The 19,307-nt window shown below is 48.6% G+C and overlaps 1 protein-coding gene across 1 annotated transcript; it reads left to right on the top strand.

The window, feature by feature from the left end:
* Positions 1-40: 40 nt before the first annotated feature.
* Positions 41-18,183, top strand: TM9SF4 (transmembrane 9 superfamily member 4). Its single transcript, XM_040609785.1, has 18 exons — positions 41-145; positions 6,163-6,276; positions 7,881-7,980; positions 8,400-8,568; positions 8,648-8,777; positions 9,786-9,909; positions 10,762-10,880; positions 11,021-11,132; positions 11,630-11,700; positions 12,128-12,260; positions 12,817-12,898; positions 13,001-13,076; positions 13,430-13,513; positions 13,712-13,887; positions 14,241-14,304; positions 14,879-14,998; positions 15,502-15,591; positions 15,966-18,183. Exons 1-18 carry the CDS (start codon positions 56-58, stop codon positions 16,113-16,115), a joined length of 2,004 nt encoding a protein of 667 aa, XP_040465719.1. The 5' UTR covers positions 41-55; the 3' UTR covers positions 16,116-18,183.
* The last annotated feature ends 1,124 nt before the right edge of the window (positions 18,184-19,307 follow it).

The following is a 19,307-nucleotide window of genomic DNA, read 5'->3' as shown; positions in this document are numbered from 1 at the left end:
CCCGCACCGGCAGCAGGGAGCCCGGCCGTCCGGCCCAGCCGCGGCCGCTGTCGCCATGGCGATAAGCCCCGCAGCCAACCGTGCGCCGCTTCCGCTGACGTCCGCCCCGACACGTGGATCCAAGATGGCGGCGTCGGCGGCAATGGTGAGTGCGGCGGCCCAGCCGCCCGGCCCGGCCCCGGTGCGGCCCCTTGGCCCGGCCGCCTCCTCCTGGGACGTGGGGCGGGCCCGGCCGGCCCGGGCAGGCGGCGCGGCGCGGGGTGCGGTGCGGGGGCTCCGGCCCGAGCCTGCGGGGCACTGGGAGGGACGCGGCGCCCGGCCCGCGGCCCCGCCGGCCCCCGCCCCGCGGGCTGCGCCGGGCCCGGCCCGGGGGAGGCTCCCCGACCGCGCCGGGGGCCTCGTAGCCGCCCGCGTCTCCGCGGGGCGACCGGCGGTGTCACCGGGGGAGGAGGGCAGGGGCGGGACAGCCCTTGGGGCCCGCGGGGCCCTGCCCGGCGGCGCCGCGCTCCCTCGGCAGCGGCCCTTGCTCCGTGTGCGGGGCTCCGGGCGCTGGCGGGGCCGAGGGACGCGGGGCCGGCCCGGGGGCTCTGCCGGCCTCTCCCCCCTCGGCGCTTCGCTCGAGGGAAGCGCTGGCTGGAGCCGGGTGCGGGGCCGGGTGCGGGGCTGTCGCTCTGGGTGCGGTTTGCACGGGGTGATTCTCGACCCGGGCTGCGAGTGGTCGCTTTGCCTCCCCGTGTCTCCCCGTCTTTATTCTTGAGTTATTCCCGGAATCCTTGGACAGCCGAAGATGTTTCTGGTGGGAATTTGCTAAGGCAGGCGAGCATCGGTGCCACCTCACGGAGAAGAAAATGAGCTGCTGAGATGTTCGTTATCTGCCTGAAGTGTTGTAGTAGAAAAATGGACTTTTCTCCTTGCTTTCGCAGAAAGATATTTCCTTGATAGTGTGGTGTAAGAATAGCTGCATGAATAAATGATGTGTGCTGATACAAAGGTCGCTGTTGGCCAGGGAGGGGGATGTGAGGTGACTCATGTAGCTTAAAGATTGACAGAAACTGGAATGGAGATTGGAAGAGCGGAGGTTTTCATTTATTTTGTTTTAAGTATCTTCATACTCTGCTGGCTTTCCTCCCAGGCAGGGAGGAGGGATTATCTGAGTTGGCTTTGAGAGCTGAAGATGGTCCTACTGGGAATTTCCTTGTAGCCTTCTCTTTTATGAAAGGCAGAGAAGACTGCTAACAGCTCTCCTGGTGTCAAAGGAGCTCTCTGAAATCAATGTGAATGCAGCACTTGTCTCCTATCGAAAGGCTTTCAGTGACTCCTCCAAGTGCAAGGGTGAGCTGGGCAGAGATGCAATAAAGATGAGCTTGTCCAAACAGTTGTTAAGGACATCTAATGAGGCAGCCCTCGAAAAAGGGGGGCAAGTGTCAGGCTGGCACCTCGAAGGGGGTGAAGAGCAGGTGCTGTTAGCACTGTGCATGTCCTGTTAATGTGCCTGAAGGTAGAATAAATGTGGGAGAGAGCTTTGATTTGCTCTCTTACATGTGGTGGTTTTTTCCTCCCGTGAAGCAGTGGGTTATGTCTTTCTTACCCTGTTCCACTTACCAAAACTTTTTAATATGGTTACAGAAAGGGATCAGAGCTTTGTGAATCCAGCTGGACAAGGCTCAGCATAGCTTGTGTTTTCCCTGTTTTTCTTTGAAACTGTCTTTGAAAGTTAAAACCTCTTGATTATGGCTTTTTGATGTCCCTCTTGCCCTTCTGTGCAGAAAAGAGGTGGGACGATGTCCATCATTTTGTTCATATGATATCCATCGTTGTTGCTTCCTTTTCCTTCCTTTCAGCAAATACTATATTGTGGTCTTAAGTTTGCATGGATTATGAAACTGTAAGATGTAAACCAGCCCTAGTACAGTATCAGCTCTATTAAAATGCTTGCGGGATGCTTGAAATTGCTGCTGCTGTTCAAAGTTTTTTTCAAGCTGTCAGTCTGTAGAAAATAATTGCCAGCAACCTGGGCAGGGATGTCCTGGACTCAGATGGCCCAGCCATGGGCTCGCTGGGTTAGGTTGGAGCGTGTGGCACAGTGCCACAGGGAAAAACTTCTTGTTGGCTTCTCTTTGCCCCTTCCCTTAAATAAATGTTGGAGTTCAGACCCTGACAGTGGTGGCTTCAGGGAGTGCAAGCCATAGGGGAGCACACACATGTGCCTGGTAGTGGCATAAATGCATGTTGTAGGGTCTCTTTGTGCTTGCTCAAGCTGGGATTTGGCTAAACAATTCCTGTGTTTTCAATTCCAGTGTGTTCTGTAAACTTTGTGAATTTGCAGAAAATGGCAGTGTTATTTAAGTCATTCTAAGTGAGGTAAATCAGAGAAACTGTGTCCTGGAATTGTTTGCAGATATCGTCTGGTGATAATTACCCAGAAGTACATTCTCAGAGAGGGTTTGAGTGCAAAATTCTGTTCTTGTTGCTGCGCACAGGACAAGAAATACTGTTAGAATGGCTGCAAGGAAGGTTTGTATTAATTTATTCTTACAGCGAAGTGCTTCATTCTAAAGGTAATGATAGGAACAGATTTTCAGAACCTTTCGGGAGAGATCCCACAGACTTTAGAGTAGTTGCTGTTGCCCTTAGAGGACAGGAGTGCCAAGTTATGTGCTGGTGGGGAGAGTGGCTGCTGCCACTGCTCGGAGGGGTGGTTAGTGTGGCTGTGCTGGCAGCAGTGCCAGCTGGTCCCGGGGTGACGCGCTCTGCCTGCTCTGTGCTATGATTTCCCCAGGCTACTTTCCACTGGTGTGAGAGAGAAATCTGAGTGTGACTTCTGCCAGGGTGCTGCATGCAGAAAGAATATAGTGACGTTTGAAATAGACTTGGGTGTGGGGGTGTGGCTATTTCCCCCGTTTTTGAGAGAAAGAAGTTTGCTTTCCTTCAGCAGGCTCTTTGCATGTGATAGATGACTTCAGTGTGAGTAGTGCTGATTTGGGGAACGGGGGCAGGAGGGGTTGATTGTTCTTCTGCTGTTACTTCTCTCATTTAGGTCACACCCTCCTAAGAAAGGCCCTCTTGCAAGTCTGTGTCTGCCATGTATGCATACAGTAAAATAACAAGGCTTAGTCAGTTATTTTGCAACTGGGTTTTTCTTGATCTGGAGTTGTGCATATTTATTGTGCTACTTGTTGGTTTGTTGAACAATTTCCTGGCATCTCAGATGCAAGGCTGTGATCTGAGAGATTTATTTTTTTTGTGCATATGTTTTGAAGTGTAAATAATTGGTAAAGGCCACGAAAGCAGTGTCTCCTGTCTGCTGGAAATCTGTGCCTCACCAGGGCTCTGTGACAGCTAAAGCAGAGCTCCATCCTGTGAGTTTTAACTTTCCATAGGAGATAACTTAGCTTGCGGGCATCTCCCAAATGAGATGATTGCCTGGCCAGGCCCATGAGTTATGCAGATGTTTTGGCATGTGTCCATGTTGTCATTGCTAAGCTGCTGCCTTCATTTGGACAAGATGAAGCACATCTGTCAATGTGAAAGCAAAGATCCTGATAAAGGCACCTGGCTTCAACCTGCACGTGCTCTGCTGGGTGTGAGCTGCCGGGTTGGGAAACTGCGCTGGGCATTTCCTTCAAACTTCACTTCCAAAGCTCCCCCCACCTGTTGCATACCAGTGTTCCCATTTCTTGCTATAAAATGTTTTTTTCCTGGCAAGGCTTTCCATAGTCTCCCTCTTGTTTTCCTGTTCCCTGGTGCTGCCTGAGTCATCGTCATCTATATGCAAAGAGCCTGATTTCTGCCAAAGGTGTCATCAAAATTTTCACCTTCTCCATGCTTGCATGTCTCCTGGGCACCTTCCAAAGTTCGTCCTTATTTTGTTGTCTTGCAGGCTTTTCAGGGCAAGGATGGCACTGGTGTATTTTTTGTTTTTATTAAGTAATATTGGCTGTGTGTCGGGCACTTCGGTGACAAACAAAGCAAGCAAATTGCTGCAGGGTGCTGGCTGCTGGAAAGCATGATGTAGGACAAGAGTGCTGTTTCCTTCCAGTGCTTCACCTGCCCAGGGACTACTTGGTTGGAGAGTCGCAGGGCACTCTTTTACAAGATCATAGAAGGCAAAATTCAGTGAAGCACAGAAAACAAGCCCCGCATTGTTTCAAGGTAGATTGGTATTGAAGTCCAAGCAATTTTAGAAAGAGTGCTTCCCGGTTCCTTCCCAGATGAGGCTTTTTGCCTGCATTAAGCTTTGCCTAGAATAGATCTGAAAGTCTCCCTTGTACACAAAAAAAATATAGCGAAAATTTAGAATTAACACATTTTATGTAGGTGCCTAGCATTTGCATCTTAAATGCATTTTAGATTTTTCAAACCCCCAACTTTTATGACTTCTTTATTTCATCCTGCTCAGTTCCAGTAACTCTGGATGCTCTGTTAGCCCTTGCTGGTGTCTGGGCCAAGTGTACCTTACTAGCCTCAGAATAAGGTGGAAGGAAGTGTGGGGGCAATGAATGCAGATTATCTTTTTTTTTCCCAGATTATTTTTTTCCCCTGACCTGACAAAGGATCCCTGTGATAGAGCTGCTATTTGTCCACACCTGGCTTGTGAATGTGAAGCTGTTGAATGTTTCCTCTGGTGCTGGGTGCGTGCTGACCATGCTCCAGTGCTGTGCTGACAAAGGCTGTGGCTGTAACAGCCCATCCCTTCCAGGCGGGAGGAGTGATGCTGCTGGCAGTGCCCTGGGGCTGTGGCTGTGCCCAGAGCTCTGGCCAGCTGCCCTCTGGGTCCTGGATCCCAGCTCCTCTCCACCTTCCTGGTGGATCACTGCTGATGGGGAGCAGCCGTGCCAGGGCTGGCTGTTTGGGACAGGCTCTGCGGGCAGCTGCTGGGAGCCTGGGGCTCAGTGTGCTTTCTCCTTTGCTGCTTGTGGTGTCGGTCTTGTGTCCATGAGGGAGCCTTGGGTTTCATTCCCTCATGGCCTGCTCAGACAACGTTAGTTGGTGGGAGGGTAGTGCTGAACCCTGAGCAGGCACCGGGCTGGTGGTGGCTTTTTTCAGTCCAAGCCCATCTTGCTTGGTCAGTCTGTTTACTCTCCCTTTTCCCTTCTATATTTGTCTTCCCACCCCTGATTGCAGAGCTCCTGCGTGTGGGTGGAGGGGCAGCAGGGCACAAGAGAGCGACTCTGCCTGCCCTGCCTGAGGACGTGCAGTGGAAGGCAGCAATTGGGTTTGTTGTGGCTGCAGCATTAGCTCAAGAGCTGTCCCAAACCAGACTCCGGGTTTTGTGTGGTTTTCCAGTGGTACCGTACAGGGAGTTTAGGAGAACGGGCTGAAGCTAGTAACAGTAGAGCTGATATTCTAATCCAGCTAATTACTAATACTTTTTAAAGCTTGATTTTCATTTCACAGCCTTCCTGCTTGCGCTTGAGCCGGGCTAGGTTACCTGAAGTATTGGTAGGGACGGGGGAGGTAGCAGAGTCTGTTAGAGGGTTTGCTGCTGCAGCTGGCGTGCAGGGTCTGGCTTGTGTTGGAGTCTCCGTGGAACTGATTGAACCTTCCAGCCTGACCCATCTCCTTGCTCCCTGAAAAAGGGATACTTTTTGCCATGTGACTGAGCAGTGTTGAGGCCAGGAGGGGCGACGACAAAAGATTGGAATAGGAGGGACTGGTGATGTGACCGTCCCTTTGGATGCAGCCAGCGGTTAGTTTGGTGTCACTCCTTACCCTACACTTACTCTACTGCAGGCAGCAGTGTGTGACCATCAGTCCACAGTGGCTACTGTGCAGAGCTGACAGAAACCCAGTGCCAGGACTACGACCCTCTTCTCTAGTAATCCATGGAGTTTTCTAACACAGGGGTGTTAAATGGGTGGGAGTAGAAAAGTCAGATGACACCCTGCTAGATGAAGCCTGTTACAGATAAGAAATGCATTTTTCTTGTGGCTGAGCAAAGCCAATGTTTTCCTAATTGCAGAGGAAGAGACAGAGATGTGCAGAGTGAAGTGATGAGAGTCGCAAAACGAAGTTAAGAATAGCTTTTCTGAATTTAATTTGTGTTTAATCGCCTGACTGTACAGCCTTTCTAAGTCTAGGATGAACACTTGCAGTGTTGTTGTCAATCTCTAATGTTCCCACGTTTCTGTTGTATTTTAATGGTTTTTCTTATTTTTGCAGGAAAGGCTAAGGTATACACTCATCTTGCTGTTGTTGCTACACAGCACAGACTCTTTCTATGTACCTGGTGTGGCTCCTATCAACTTCCATCGCAATGATCCTGTAGAAATAAAGGTAGGATGAACTTAGGTGGAGCTGATAGTCTGTTTGGTATGGGTTTTCTTGTGTTTTGGTTTTTTCCTTCTTCATATCGTAGCAGCTAAGTGGGACTAGAAAGTAAAATTTGGGGATCCTGTTAGTAAAATTTGGGGGGCAGATATTTTATATTTTTCACGTTTGTGTAGGGTGTTGGGGATGAGCAGCCCTCAAGTGCTCACTGGTGCTGTTGTACGCTGCAGTTGGCAACATGAGTTTCTGTCTTGCATATCTTCTGCCAAGTTTCTTCAGCAGTTTCACCAAAGTCCTTAAGATGTTGCTGTATTTGGGGAAAAAGAGCTCTCTTTCTCACTTTAGCTTTGAAGTGAATTTAATCAGAGATCTGTCTCCAGCATTATACTGACTCTCAAAGTGCTTGTTGAGGGTGGGCCTTTAGGTAGTGGGTGAATGGTAGAATGAAGAAGTGGTTTGAATCAGACCTTTTCAATTTTCTCTTCTACTTAGTTTGCTCATGTTGTGTCTTCAAGTCAAGTGAAATCCATGACAAGCCTTTTCCAAGTGCAGGCATTTGTCCTTGAGCGTTGTACATCTTACAGTCCAGGCTGGCTGAAGGGCTGTACCTGTGCAGTATTGCTGATAGTGAACAATGGAACTGCTTCACCCGTACAGGAGGAAGCCAGGCTTGGTTTCCAGACATCAGCAATATATAGCCTATTTCATTTATTTTTCTAAAGCTGTGGCCTCTGTCTCAGCAAAATCCAGCACCCTTGGGATGCTGAGGTTGGCTGCTCCCATATGAAGCACAACACAGTTTTCTCTTCAGCCACAGGCTGCCAGATGTAGGTTATTTTTAAGCAAACAAGACTTGCCTGTGGCTACAGTAAGCTTCCCAGAAGAAGGGGGTATTGGAATGACTGTTCTCAAAGGGATTTCATGAGCCAAATGCTTCCTCAAGTGATAAGGCAAGTCAGCAGGTTTGCCAGCGCTCTTCCAATAAATGAGCTTGGCTGTGTTACAAAACACTTCTGGTTTTTGGAGCAACTGTGGCCTTGGCTATCATGGTATATCTCCACACTTCCCTTGTGCCATGTGATTTGTGGGACCTCTCCAGAAATGTTTGGGTTTTGTCACCATCCGTTGTCTTCCCAATCTGATGGCTCTTTGGCTTTCCTTGCAGAGGTGAAAATTGCTGAACTGTAGGTCCAGTGTGACATGATTTATTTATTTGTTTGAGAAAATAACTGCAGTCTTGTATGAAATGTGTGTCTCAAATCTCTTTTGAGTTCTTTGTTGTTTCTTAAGACTCCACTGAGTCATAAATTTGTGAAACCAATCCACCACGCTTCTTTCTTCAAGTGTTTCACTGTTTGTGATTGAAATGCTACTAAATTGTAGTGTAGAGAATGTACAACTAGGAATTGTGCAAAAGGAAAGAAAGCTGCAGCTCTCCCAGGAACATCCGTCTTGTTTTTTTTTAATTTTTTTATGATTTATTTAACAGCTTCCAAAAGTGACCTTTATGGGAGGTGTCTTGAAGTAAGCTTCAGCTTCTGGCTGATGCTGAGAGGACAGGAAACTATCCGAGTTCTTTCATGGGAATAATCCTTCCATTCTTCCTCCAGGCTGTGAAGCTCACCAGCTCACGAACCCAGCTACCGTACGAGTACTACTCATTGCCCTTCTGCCAACCCACCAAGATAACATACAAGGCTGAGAATCTTGGTACGTATCTGTTGAACAGCATGTTCCCCAGCAGTAAGTGGGCTGCCATTAATAAGCTGCGTGAGGGGGGTATGTTTACAGGAGTAAAAGCAATTGCAAATGTCATCTCTAATAAACTGCTTGTGGAGAGCCTACTTCTTCTAATTTGTTATACGCTGGCTGTTTGCAAACTAGGATGTCCATATATTGGAAAGAGGAAATGCCTTTCCTGAAGGAGGGCATATAACCTGCTTTATAAATAGTGCTTGATACTTCCAAGAAAATAGCTAAACTGTCCTTCAATCTTACCCTTGCTTGTGGTAACAAAGGGGACTTGCTGTTGTCACTCCAGCTGTACAGTGCACTGCCAGCCCGGTGGTAGGATCAGTGGCGAGAAGCCTGGCCGTCTTCCACCCTGCCCTTATTTTCCTGTTTTCCAGGTGAGGTTCTTCGGGGGGACCGAATTGTAAATACCCCTTTCCAGGTTTCCATGAATGTGGAGAAGAAATGTGAGGTTCTGTGCAACTTTCCCAATAAGCCAGTGACTCTGACGGTGGAGCAGAGCAAGCTGATCGCTGAGAGGATCAGGGAAGATTATTATGTCCATCTGTGAGTCATCTCGAGCATGGGTTTGTGTCAGGGGGATTCTGTGCTCTGGAAAAATTTGATCTGAAATCTGTGTTTTCAGCATTGCTGATAACCTCCCTGTGGCAACACGGCTGGAGTTTTATTCCAATCGTGAGGAAGAGGAGAAGAAGAAGGAGAAGGATGTGCAGTTTGAGCATGGATACAGGCTTGGATTTATGGACGGTAACAAGGTAGAGACTGCAGATGCTGTCTGAGGGGTACCTGGAAGAGATCTGGGTGTCTGTCAGAGGTTGTCAGAAGTCTACCAGAGAGCATCGGAATTAGGAATGCAACCAACGGCTTTTATAAAGAGTGGAAATATGAGAGAGAGGTCTCTTATTGGAAGAAGGGGATGGGTGCTAGACTACTGGTACGATAGCCAGGAGTCCTAGCTTTGACTTGCTGTGTAATGTCAGACAAACTCATGCAGTCATTTCCCCTCAGCAGAGCAAAGGCAGTGTACCCCAAAGGCTAGCTCGTCTTTGACAGTCTTGGAGCATCTTGTATTTAAAAAAAAAATAGTCAAGTGTTTACTGGGGGAAAAGCTGCTTAAGTTTGCAAATGGAAACATAGCACGTGTGTTCCTGGCAGGTATTTTCCATGTTGTGTGCCCTAAGATTAGCTATTTGACTTAACACACATTGGTTCATCATACTCGAGTGTTCAGTGCCACACACAGCTCTGATCTCTTGAGCCCAAGTTCTTACAGGTGGATGAACCTGCTGTGCCTGCTTGGGGTCATTGTACTTTGTTCATGTAAGAGCCTTTTGAAAGCACAAGCTGAGGACAGCTGTGGGGCCCCACAGAGTCTGGGGAATGTATGTCTGTCTGGGAGAAAAAGCAGGCAGGAGACTTGGGGTTGTAGCTACCATGGTCTTTCCAACCTAAATTTGGTGATTTTGCTGCCACTGGTTGAGATGTGAAATATAATGGTATTTTCCATGCCAGAAACAGACCAAACATTGTCCCTGATGCTTGGAGTGGTTGAGGCATTAACCTTTTCAATGTCTCTGTTCCCTTCTTTTATTCTTTTAGCCTTGGAAGGTGTTAGCCTGATCTTGCTCTGTAGCACAATGCATGTAGGAACAGTTGGAGTCTAGTTTTCTTCACTGAAGCTGCTTTCTGTAGTTATTGCTTCTCATCTTTGCCTGTCCCTTCCTTGGGGCGCTAACACTTTATTTAATGTCAATCTATTTTAGTTCTACCTGCACAACCACCTCTCCTTCATCCTTTACTACCACAGAGAGGATGTGGAAGAGAACCAGGAGCCCACCTACAGGGTTGTGCGTTTTGAAGTGATTCCCCAAAGTATTAAACTGGAAGGTAAGATCCTGTTAGGGAGGGGACTGAGGGAGAAGAATCTCTTGTAGGGCAAGGGGTTGAATACCGCTGATGTAGCAGGTTGCCAGGTGTTGCTTCCATTATAGTCTTGGAGCACAGAAAGGAGAGAGTCCAAATTACAAGAACAATTAACCCTTTTGTTATTAAGGAAGAACCAACAGTAGAGAGAGAGATCCTTGAAATGCAATCCATGGAAAATTAATTCATATAAAAAGATCAGAGTTTGACATGTTTGGGGTTGGATTTTTTTGCACTGTGTTATGTAGCATGAAGAATGCATGGCACCTAGCTCTTGTTGGGGCCCAGATCTCCACCACTGGGATGCTGTGTGCTAGTCCAGAGACCCACAGAATGTTTGCAATTACTCTAGGGGGATTGAATTTTAGAAATAATAATTAGGGGAAAACCACTCCTACCTCAGTAAGCCCAACATGAAACAGGTGTCTTGAAGGGAAGCTGCTCATCGTGTGTATCATGCTGTGCAACTCTGGCAGTGGCAGGCTCTGCTGGAGAGGTCTTCTCAGCGTATCGTGGAACAGAGGATTTTTTTTGTGGTCTGGATCCTCTGCTTCAGAGCCTCTGGCTTTTATCCTTCCAGTTCAGGGAAGCCCTATGCACAGCTTTCCTTAAAGTTTGCTAATGGTGCTCTGCTTCCAATGGGAAGAATAGTTTTGCAAACTGCGAAGCAGGTGAGAAAGGAATGAGGGCTTCCCTGCAGTGTTTGGAGCAATTTCAGCTCAGCACTTTAAGGGTACCTGGGGCCAGGATGGGCAGTCGGGGAGGTGGTGCCTGAGGGATCAGCTGACCTGGTGTGAGCGATGTCTTCCCTTACAGACTTGAAGGCTGATGAGAAGAGTATGTGCACCCTGCCTGAAGCTACGGGTTCTGCCCCTCAGGAAGTAGATCCTTCTAAAGAGAACCAGTTGCTCTTCACCTACTCTGTCCACTGGGAGGTGAGGGAGTAATGGGAAGCTGGCTGGCAAGTCGCTACCCCTGGCTGGCTGGCAGTTGGTGCTCCAAGTGTCTGTCACAGAGGTGGTGTGGAAGACGTTGGGAATGTGCTGATATACGAAGAACTTTCCTGTTCTTTCAGGAAAGTGACATTAAATGGGCTTCTCGCTGGGACACCTACCTGACCATGAGCGATGTGCAGATTCATTGGTTTTCTATCATTAACTCGGTTGTGGTCGTCTTTTTCCTTTCAGGTGAGTGAGGTGATGAGAAGAAAGCGTTACCATTAATCTGCAGGGAACTTTCTTTAAGCCTCAGCTGCAGATGGTCAAGGAGGATGTGGCCACGTCTGAGCCTGATCACAAGGGGCAGGAAATGAACATTAGCAGATAAAATGTCCCGGTTCAGGCAGCACTCTGTGGGGTCAGACAATTACCCACTTCTGCTCTCTGTCTGGGGTAGCTGAGGGAGTAGAATGTGGTTAATGCAAATATGCATGTCCATACTTAAGGAAAAAAAACAAACCACAAAACCCAGAGGAAAGCCACAGTGCCCCATTCCTGCTGGAATACTACCTTCCCTACTTCCTGGGGTTTTGTTTCTGTCTTTGCTGAAGGCTGAGGAAAATGGCTCAAGGCTTCCTCTCCTAGCCAGAACTGTGTGTTGGTGGAAGCCATGTAGTTGCATATCATAAGAGTGGCACAGCCATGTGGGAGCCTCTTAAGTTAAACTTGACTTGTGCTTTTTTCAGGTATTCTCAGCATGATCATCATCCGGACGCTCCGGAAGGACATTGCCAACTACAACAAGGAAGATGACATTGTATGCATTTGTTCTTGGGGATGGGATCAGACAGGGAGGGAAGCACAGATGAGGAGAGATCTAGTCTAAAGACTTGGATGTATTGTCTCTTTTCTTGCCCTTGTTTTGCTTTGAGCCCTGAAGATGGGAGGGGCAGTTCTGTCCTGTGCTGTCGCAGCACCTTTGGCTGTCTGTGTACGATGGCAGAGATGTCTTCAGACCTCAGTAATGACTGCAGACAGTTCCGTAAATGTGTGCTGTGTGCACTGGCAGTTCAGGTCTGAACTGCTTTAAGGCCAGGAGGAATGAAGTTTCTTAACTAGAATGATAAAATTCTGTAGAAGAACCAGATACAGAGAAATTAACCTCTTGGGCTGGCTGTGGTAGGACCTTAATTTCCTCTGGTGTATTATATCTACGTTACCTTTTTATCCTCTTGTTGCTACAGGAAGATACCATGGAGGAATCTGGTTGGAAACTTGTGCATGGAGATGTCTTCAGGCCTCCACAGTATCCTATGATCCTCAGCTCTCTCCTGGGTTCTGGAATTCAGCTCTTCTGTATGATCCTGATTGTCATCTGTAAGTGGCAGATGTTGCACAGGGTGGCTGTAACAAGAAGCAGAACGATGCTCAGGGGTGTTTGTAGCTCCCGTTGACTTCAACCTGTGCTCACCTTAGCTTGAGTGAGGTCGCATAAGGCTCCTTCCTGCTGCAGGGCTGACCAAGGCAATAGGCCTGTGCTCAGCATTTCAGAGTTTCTAGATAGCATTTCCCAGCTATCTAGAAGGCATCTTTCTGTGTTTATATTTCCTGTTATCCAGATAGGAGTCCTGGGTGATAGTGTGCTGAGAGACTTTTGCACATGTGTGTCTTGCCTTCTGAGCCACACCTGCTCAGATCTCTGCGGAAATTGAGGCCAAAGCGTGGTCCGTAGCTTGAGATCAAAGCTGTGGCATCTCTCTGGCCGGTGCTGGAGGCTGAGGATGCGTTATGCTTTGAAGGAAATGAGGTCTGTGCAGAAGGCAGAGATTCCAGGCAGCTGTGATCTGCATATGGGACGGGCCCCTGTTCTCCAGATGCGGGCTCGCACACGTAGGTCAGAGCCGCTGTTCTTTGTCCTTCTTGCCCTCCACAGTTGTTGCTATGCTGGGGATGCTGTCGCCTTCTAGCCGGGGTGCACTGATGACTACCGCCTGCTTTCTCTTCATGTTCATGGGGTAGGTGCCTCCACTGATTCCCATAGCAGTGCTGTCCTGCCTGCCCCTCCTCTCCCTCTCCCCAACAGTGAAAGCTAATTTTCTTTGTCTTGGCTTGTCCAGGGTTTTCGGTGGATTCTTTGCTGGCCGCTTATATCGGACTCTGAAAGGACATCGATGGAAGAAGGGAGCCTTTTGTGTGAGTATCGTGGTGTCCTGTGCTTTTTATCCAGGTTTGATGATGGCGAGATACGTGGATAAGCTCCACGCATACTTGTGGGTAGCTCTGGTCGCAGCCTGGCTGTACTGCAGAGATCTGCTGCGGGTTGAGTCCTTGTAGCTGTATGTGGAAGGGTGAACACCAGAGCATGTACTGTGGTAAAGCGAGAGGATTGTTTGAGATCCTCCCTGCAGCCCACCCGCTGTGTATTAGTGCTGCAGCAGAAGGGATGCTTCCTCCATGTGTGCCTTGTCGCAGCAACAGACTCGTTAATGAGAAACATCTGGCTGATTAGTCACGTGTTTTCTCTTAACCTGTGATTGCTCTTGCAGACAGCTACCCTGTATCCGGGTGTCGTCTTTGGTATCTGCTTCATCCTGAACTGTTTCATCTGGGGGAAACACTCCTCTGGGGCGGTAGGTACTGCCTCGTGCTGGAGCCTGCTGGGTGGGAGGAGGGGGACTGGGCTGGCGGTGGCTTGCTTAGTGTCCCAGTATCTTTCTATATGTGGGTGTCAATGCAGTGGTTGACTGGAGCTTTGGTCTGGCTGGTGACTTCAGTCTTGGGCAGGCGAGCTGTCAGCCTCCCTTTTGTGACTCTTGGTGTGATTCCAGGTGCCTTTCCCGACCATGGTGGCCTTGCTCTGCATGTGGTTTGGGATCTCCTTGCCCTTGGTCTACCTGGGTTACTACTTTGGATTTCGCAAACAGCCGTATGACAATCCTGTACGGACAAATCAGATCCCCAGGCAGATCCCGGAGCAGAGGTGGTATATGAATAAATTTGTTGGGTGAGTGAGTGTCTAGGAAATACGGTGAGTTCAGCCCCCTCCCCTCAGTCTCCTTGGGTTGCTGAACATCATCTTCTGCTGTTCTCTGGACACAGACAGATGGCAAATGTGTTTCTTCAAGTAATGTGATATCAGAGACAGTCTTTATAATTGTGATGTGGAATGGCTGGTGCTTATGAAAGTGGTATGTGCTCAACAGTGGGAGCAGCTGTGCCATTTACTGTGTGAGATTTATTCTAGCAATCTGGAGCTGTAGAGCTTTGCTAGGAGCACTCTGTGTGGTTACAGGGGACTTGTAATGGCCAGACAGTTATATTGTGCTGCTTATGATTTTTTTTTTTCTTGCTCTATAGGATTCTCATGGCTGGTATTCTGCCTTTTGGAGCTATGTTCATTGAACTGTTCTTCATTTTCAGTGTAAGCATTTAACCCACTTTGCTCCTGAATAGGATTCCTCTTGTGCCAAAGCTTTTGAAAGGGAGGGGGCTTCAACTGGAGCACTCCCCTATTCCTGTACCTGCAGAAGGGGCCAGCAGGTCCTCCCCAGGCTGCTTGGTATTGTTTCCAGAGAGGACTGGGCTGTGGGTCTCTTCAGACTGTCCTTTAGCTGAAACCACCTGGAGGTGTCTATGGGACTCTCCTTGGTGATTTGAAGGATGGTGGTAAAAGTGAAAGCTTACTGTAACCTTATGTCAAGGAACTGTTCCAGCTGCTGCCCATTTTTCCCCTTCTGTGGTCAGGGAGGCATTTGCTGTTCCATTGCTAGGGAGATAAAGGGGAATGAACGAACTGCCTCAGAGCTGTCTTTGGGCACCTTTTGCAATCTGATTCTTCTGAATTAACCTGTGAAATGCGTTAGATCTGCAATTTCATCTACATGAGGCTGAGGGGCATCTCGGTTTTCCTTGGGTTAGCTGCTAGAAATTAGTCTCATGTTCACCAATTGATCACAGTAGCATGGAAACAAATTTCTGCTGTGTCTTTGTTTCAGGCAATCTGGGAGAACCAGTTCTATTACCTTTTTGGCTTCCTCTTCCTGGTGTTTATAATCCTGGTGGTATCGTGCTCCCAAATCAGCATTGTCATGGTGTACTTCCAGCTTTGTGCTGAGGTGAGATTTCCACATTTGTAGTTTCGGTAGCTCAAGGTACTTGCTTCTGGAAAAGCACAGGTCACGTTACTGCTGCTGCTTGGCAGAAATCTAGCATGGCCCAGCTTCATGAGCGTGATTGCTCCTAATGCCTCTTGACTTCAAGGAGAATTGTAGCTACTTGATTATCTGTGAGGCTGGGAACTATGGTTTCATACAAGAAATTCTGCTGGGAGCAGGGTATTTCGAGCTGATATCTGTTCCTAAAGAAACTGACTTCATTCCATCCACATACGAAATGAAACATGGGGCCAGAGGTGAGCCATGCTGTTCGGCATCAGGTGCTGTGATACTGACCTGGCTTTGTTTCACTGTCAGCTTTTCATCCTCTTTGTTTGGAAACACTTCTGTGACAAAGTAGTGCCCCAGCCCCAAACTGTGGTTCTCCTTTGAAGGAAGAGAACCTGAGATGGTGATGCAGGAAAAGGAAGCCTGTGGGATAATGAGGCTTTTCACCCTGCCAGGATTACCGCTGGTGGTGGAGGACCTTCTTGGTGTCTGGAGGATCTGCCTTCTACGTGCTGATCTATGCCATCTTCTACTTCGTAAACAAGGTATTGTTATTCCTTCCGTATGAAAGTGCCACATTTCTAGAGGAGATTGTGGGATTTGGGAAAGGAAATGGTGAGACTGCCTGGTCCTGGTCTGTCCCCATGCCAGCCTGAGGCAGCGCACCAGTGGACTGTGCTAACAGAGGGGAGAGAAGGTTGTGAGTGCCCGAGGCCCCTGCCCACAGTACCTGTATGGCACGGTGTTCTCCAAGCCACCTCGAAGAGGGTCTCTCTTCAGCTGGACAAAACTGCCTTGAGTGGAGGGTTTCCTCCCTTTGTCACATGCTGCCTTGTCAAGGGCACTGGCTGGGTTGGGGAACAAACTCCTTGTTACTTCTGTACTTGATTTTGCTTTTTTTCCCCCTCTTCTGTTCTAGCTGGATATTGTTGAGTTCATTCCCTCCTTGCTATACTTTGGCTACACTGCCCTTATGGTCTTGTCCTTCTGGCTCCTCACTGGCACCATTGGCTTCTATGCAGCCTACATGTTTGTCCGGAAGATCTATGCCGCAGTGAAAATAGACTGAAGATGTGGAGACCCAGCAGAAAGTAGACACCTCTGAATGCGTGTCCTCCTGGGAATGAAGGGGACACCTTCTCCCAACTCTTTTAAGGAAACAAAATCCAGTGGGAGAATGACAAGAGAAATAAATAACTCCTCATTTTGGAATGTAACTTTGGCACAGTGTACATGGATTCTGGGCTACTTCTAGGGGGAAAAGGGGTCTGTAGATACCTTACATTTTAACTTTATTATCCTGTTCCATATTCGAGGGAGTTTTTTTAGCAGAGAACTATCCCTCTGTATAAGTAAACCCCCTTTTTGCTAATTCATCTTTTTTTTTTTTTTTTTTTTTTTTTTATGTTGATGAGGAATGGATTTCAGACAGCAGTGGAAACACTTGTGAAAACGTTTTCTTCCAGCCCCTGGGGTGCTCTAGGATTCAGGGAGACTCTTCAGAAAAATATCAGACTGGGTTTCTTTCCTGCCTTCATGTCTACACAGAAGAGGGAGCTTGACTATGGCAAAATAAAAGGAGCCTGAAGGCTTAGCCAGCGTGAGTCTGGTGTGCTCTGACCATTGAAGCCCTGGCTTCGGCTTGTTTACAATTTGATGGAGGTGCCATTCGGAGCCTGGGAAGTGCAATTTCACCCTGAGAGAGCTTGAGAATTGCAACCCTCGGCATCGCTTCTCCATCCCTCCAGCCTTGGACAGCATGGGCCACTTCGGATGCCTGCACTAGAAGGGCTGAGGGAGGGTGGGGTTTCCTCTCTTTTGGAAGGTGCAGCCAGCAGCAGCAGGACGTAACGTTCTGGTGGAAGTGATGTGATTGTGCTGGTGCTGGAATACAGGACTGGAAGGATGCGCGAGGTAACTACAAAGGTTTGTTGATTAGCTCTGCTCCAGCTGCGTGAGGAAATGGGGCAGGCTTCCTTCCCGGGAACCCCACTGGGATTGTGCAGAATCCCTGTGGAGAGAAGGCTTCGACACCACTGCTTTAGTGCCAAGCAATCTGATGCAGTATTGGGCCTGAGCTGCCATGAGGTGTGTGCAGGCCCTGCAGAAGGGGCTGGGGACATGGGGAGTGGCCCCGAGGAGTTCTCCCATTGCCAGGAGCGGGCTCTCTCACCACCTGCTCTGTGCTCCAGCTGCTCTTGCTGCTCTCTGCTCCTCCTCTTAGATTCTCTACCTCCAGGAAACAGACAAAGTGTACACCCCTAAAAGCTGTATCTTCTTCTTCTCCACAAAATGGTCCAAGCCCTCCGGGACAGCCAATGTGGGCTCTTCTGCAGTGGGCTCCTCTCTTTTTCTGTGGCTTGATGCCTGAATCAGCCCATGGGAAACTCTTTTTAAAAAAGAGGTTAAAGGTTGGTTGGTTTTTTGGTTTTTTTAATTTTGCTCATTTAAATTATATTTACCAGAAAAAGGTTCCACATTACGGTGAAGGCTTCTTCCATCCCCAGACTAGCTGGATTCAGGGCTACAGGGGGGAGGTTTTTTAGTGAGATCTACAAACGTTTTGCTTTTGCTTCTTGCTGTAGTAAGCAGCAAGGTCTCCAAATGACCAGCTGCTACAGGTGACGCCATTCCAACCCAGAACTGTCCAAAGCCTTCCCTGTTACCAGCACTGATGTGCACTCTTGTGTGTTTTGGGGCTTTTTTTTTAACTCCAGTTGCTGTAACTTTCCCCCAGGTCCACGCAAGGACCTGTGTCCCTTATCAACAGCCTTGCCCCCTGCAGGGAGCTGGCTTCCCAGGCAGCTTGACTCCTTGGCACCGAGTCTTTCCAGCTTTGCCCAATAGCTTCTTCGGCTGCCTGTCATGCCAGCCTAATCAGCTAGGAATAAAGGATGGAAAAAGGGAGCAGGGGATGTGCGAGCCAACTGTGCTGTGGAGTCCTGCGTCAGTTCTGATTTGAGATCCCTCTCTGAGACTTTGGTTGACTTATTTTCTGCCCCTGCCCCAGTGGAGAGGCTCAGCCAGCATTGATTTCTCTCCCTTCCCCAAAGTGTTTTCTCTGTATTCTTTGTAATTTTTAATTAATGTATGTATTCTTTGTGTTCAATTGTAAATAAATCTGCCATTGTCCTGTTGTCCTGCTTTCCTGGGTTCTCCTAAGCCACCTCTTGAGACTTTCTTTTCATAACACTTAGCCTGTTTGACACCTGTGTGGTCTTTGACACATAGCTTCAGTCAGAAGTGGAACTTGGAATACACTGTGGTTTTCTTTGTAAAATTTTTCTCCCGGTAAACTTGACTGAGCAGTAATGTTTTTCCCAGCATGGCATGTCCTGTATACTGCCATACATTGTAATTAAAATGCCACCAGTCAAGGTATTTGGGTCTCTTTCTTGCTGTACTGCTCTCCTGTGCTACAGGATAAGACCCCTTCAGCAACTCATCTCTTGTGTACGCAATGTTATTTGACTTGCACAGTACCGAGGACTGTTTGGATGGCTGACGGGCTGGCAGGGTCAGGCAAGTACGTGGTGTTTTTGAGCAACGGGTGAGAGTACAGCTGAGAAGCGAGCTGCTATTTCCTTCCCCTGTGGAGTATTTTGGGGGGGTGTTGGTTCTGCAGAAGCTGGACCTTCATTGTCAGTGTGATGCCTTTCTGCTGGCAGGTGTCCATGGTGGGAGAGCAGCAAGTGTCCTGAGGGAGGGGCAGTGAAATAGCTTTTCTTGTGCTGAGCAGAGCAATGGATGTGGCAGCCGGGGCTGGAATGCGTTGCAGGGCCGCTGGTGGTCAGGGCTGCTGGGTGGCTGCGACCAGAGCAGGCAAATAACTTACTCGGAACGGGTAAATCTTTGCAATAGCACTGCCCTTACAAAAGGGAAAGAAAGGCTCCAGCTCCACCAACAGGACAATTTTTTGAACTTTTCATTTGTAGACAGACGAGGAAGCGGTGCTGCCGTGTCGCGTCCCGCCGGAGCCCTCGGCTCGGGGGAGAGCACGGCCAAGAGCACGCGTTACCGGTGGCTGCATGAAGAATGAAACCTAGCTCATACCTAGAAAAGCATGTGAACCTGAAAATGGTTGTCAGCTTTTAAACTGTGTTCTGAAAAGAAATTCCTGAGAGGGCAGGGTGCTGTTCGTCCCTTTTCATCTCTGCAGCACGCTGCTGCAGCTGGGGCTGTAGGGCTTGGCTCTGGTCTGTCGCCTTGTGAAAGCACCGTCATAGGGTGCGGAATGTGTGGGGATTGCTTGGAAGGGGGG

The sequence above is a fragment of the Falco naumanni genome, chromosome 10 (assembly GCF_017639655.2).
Source record: "Falco naumanni isolate bFalNau1 chromosome 10, bFalNau1.pat, whole genome shotgun sequence".
NCBI lineage: Eukaryota > Metazoa > Chordata > Aves > Falconiformes > Falconidae > Falco > Falco naumanni.
This window is presented reverse-complemented; position numbering and strand designations above follow the sequence as displayed.

Bases quoted from the DNA above. Each gene is read 5' to 3' on its own strand.
- TM9SF4 (XM_040609785.1), top strand. From the start codon at position 56: ATGGCGATAAGCCCCGCAGCCAACCGTGCGCCGCTTCCGCTGACGTCC. The intron at 12,261-12,816 runs GTAAGTGGCAGA...TGCCCTCCACAG, and splicing joins TATGATCCTGATTGTCATCT to TTGTTGCTATGCTGGGGATG. The intron at 13,514-13,711 runs GTAGGTACTGCC...GTGTGATTCCAG, and splicing joins GGAAACACTCCTCTGGGGCG to GTGCCTTTCCCGACCATGGT.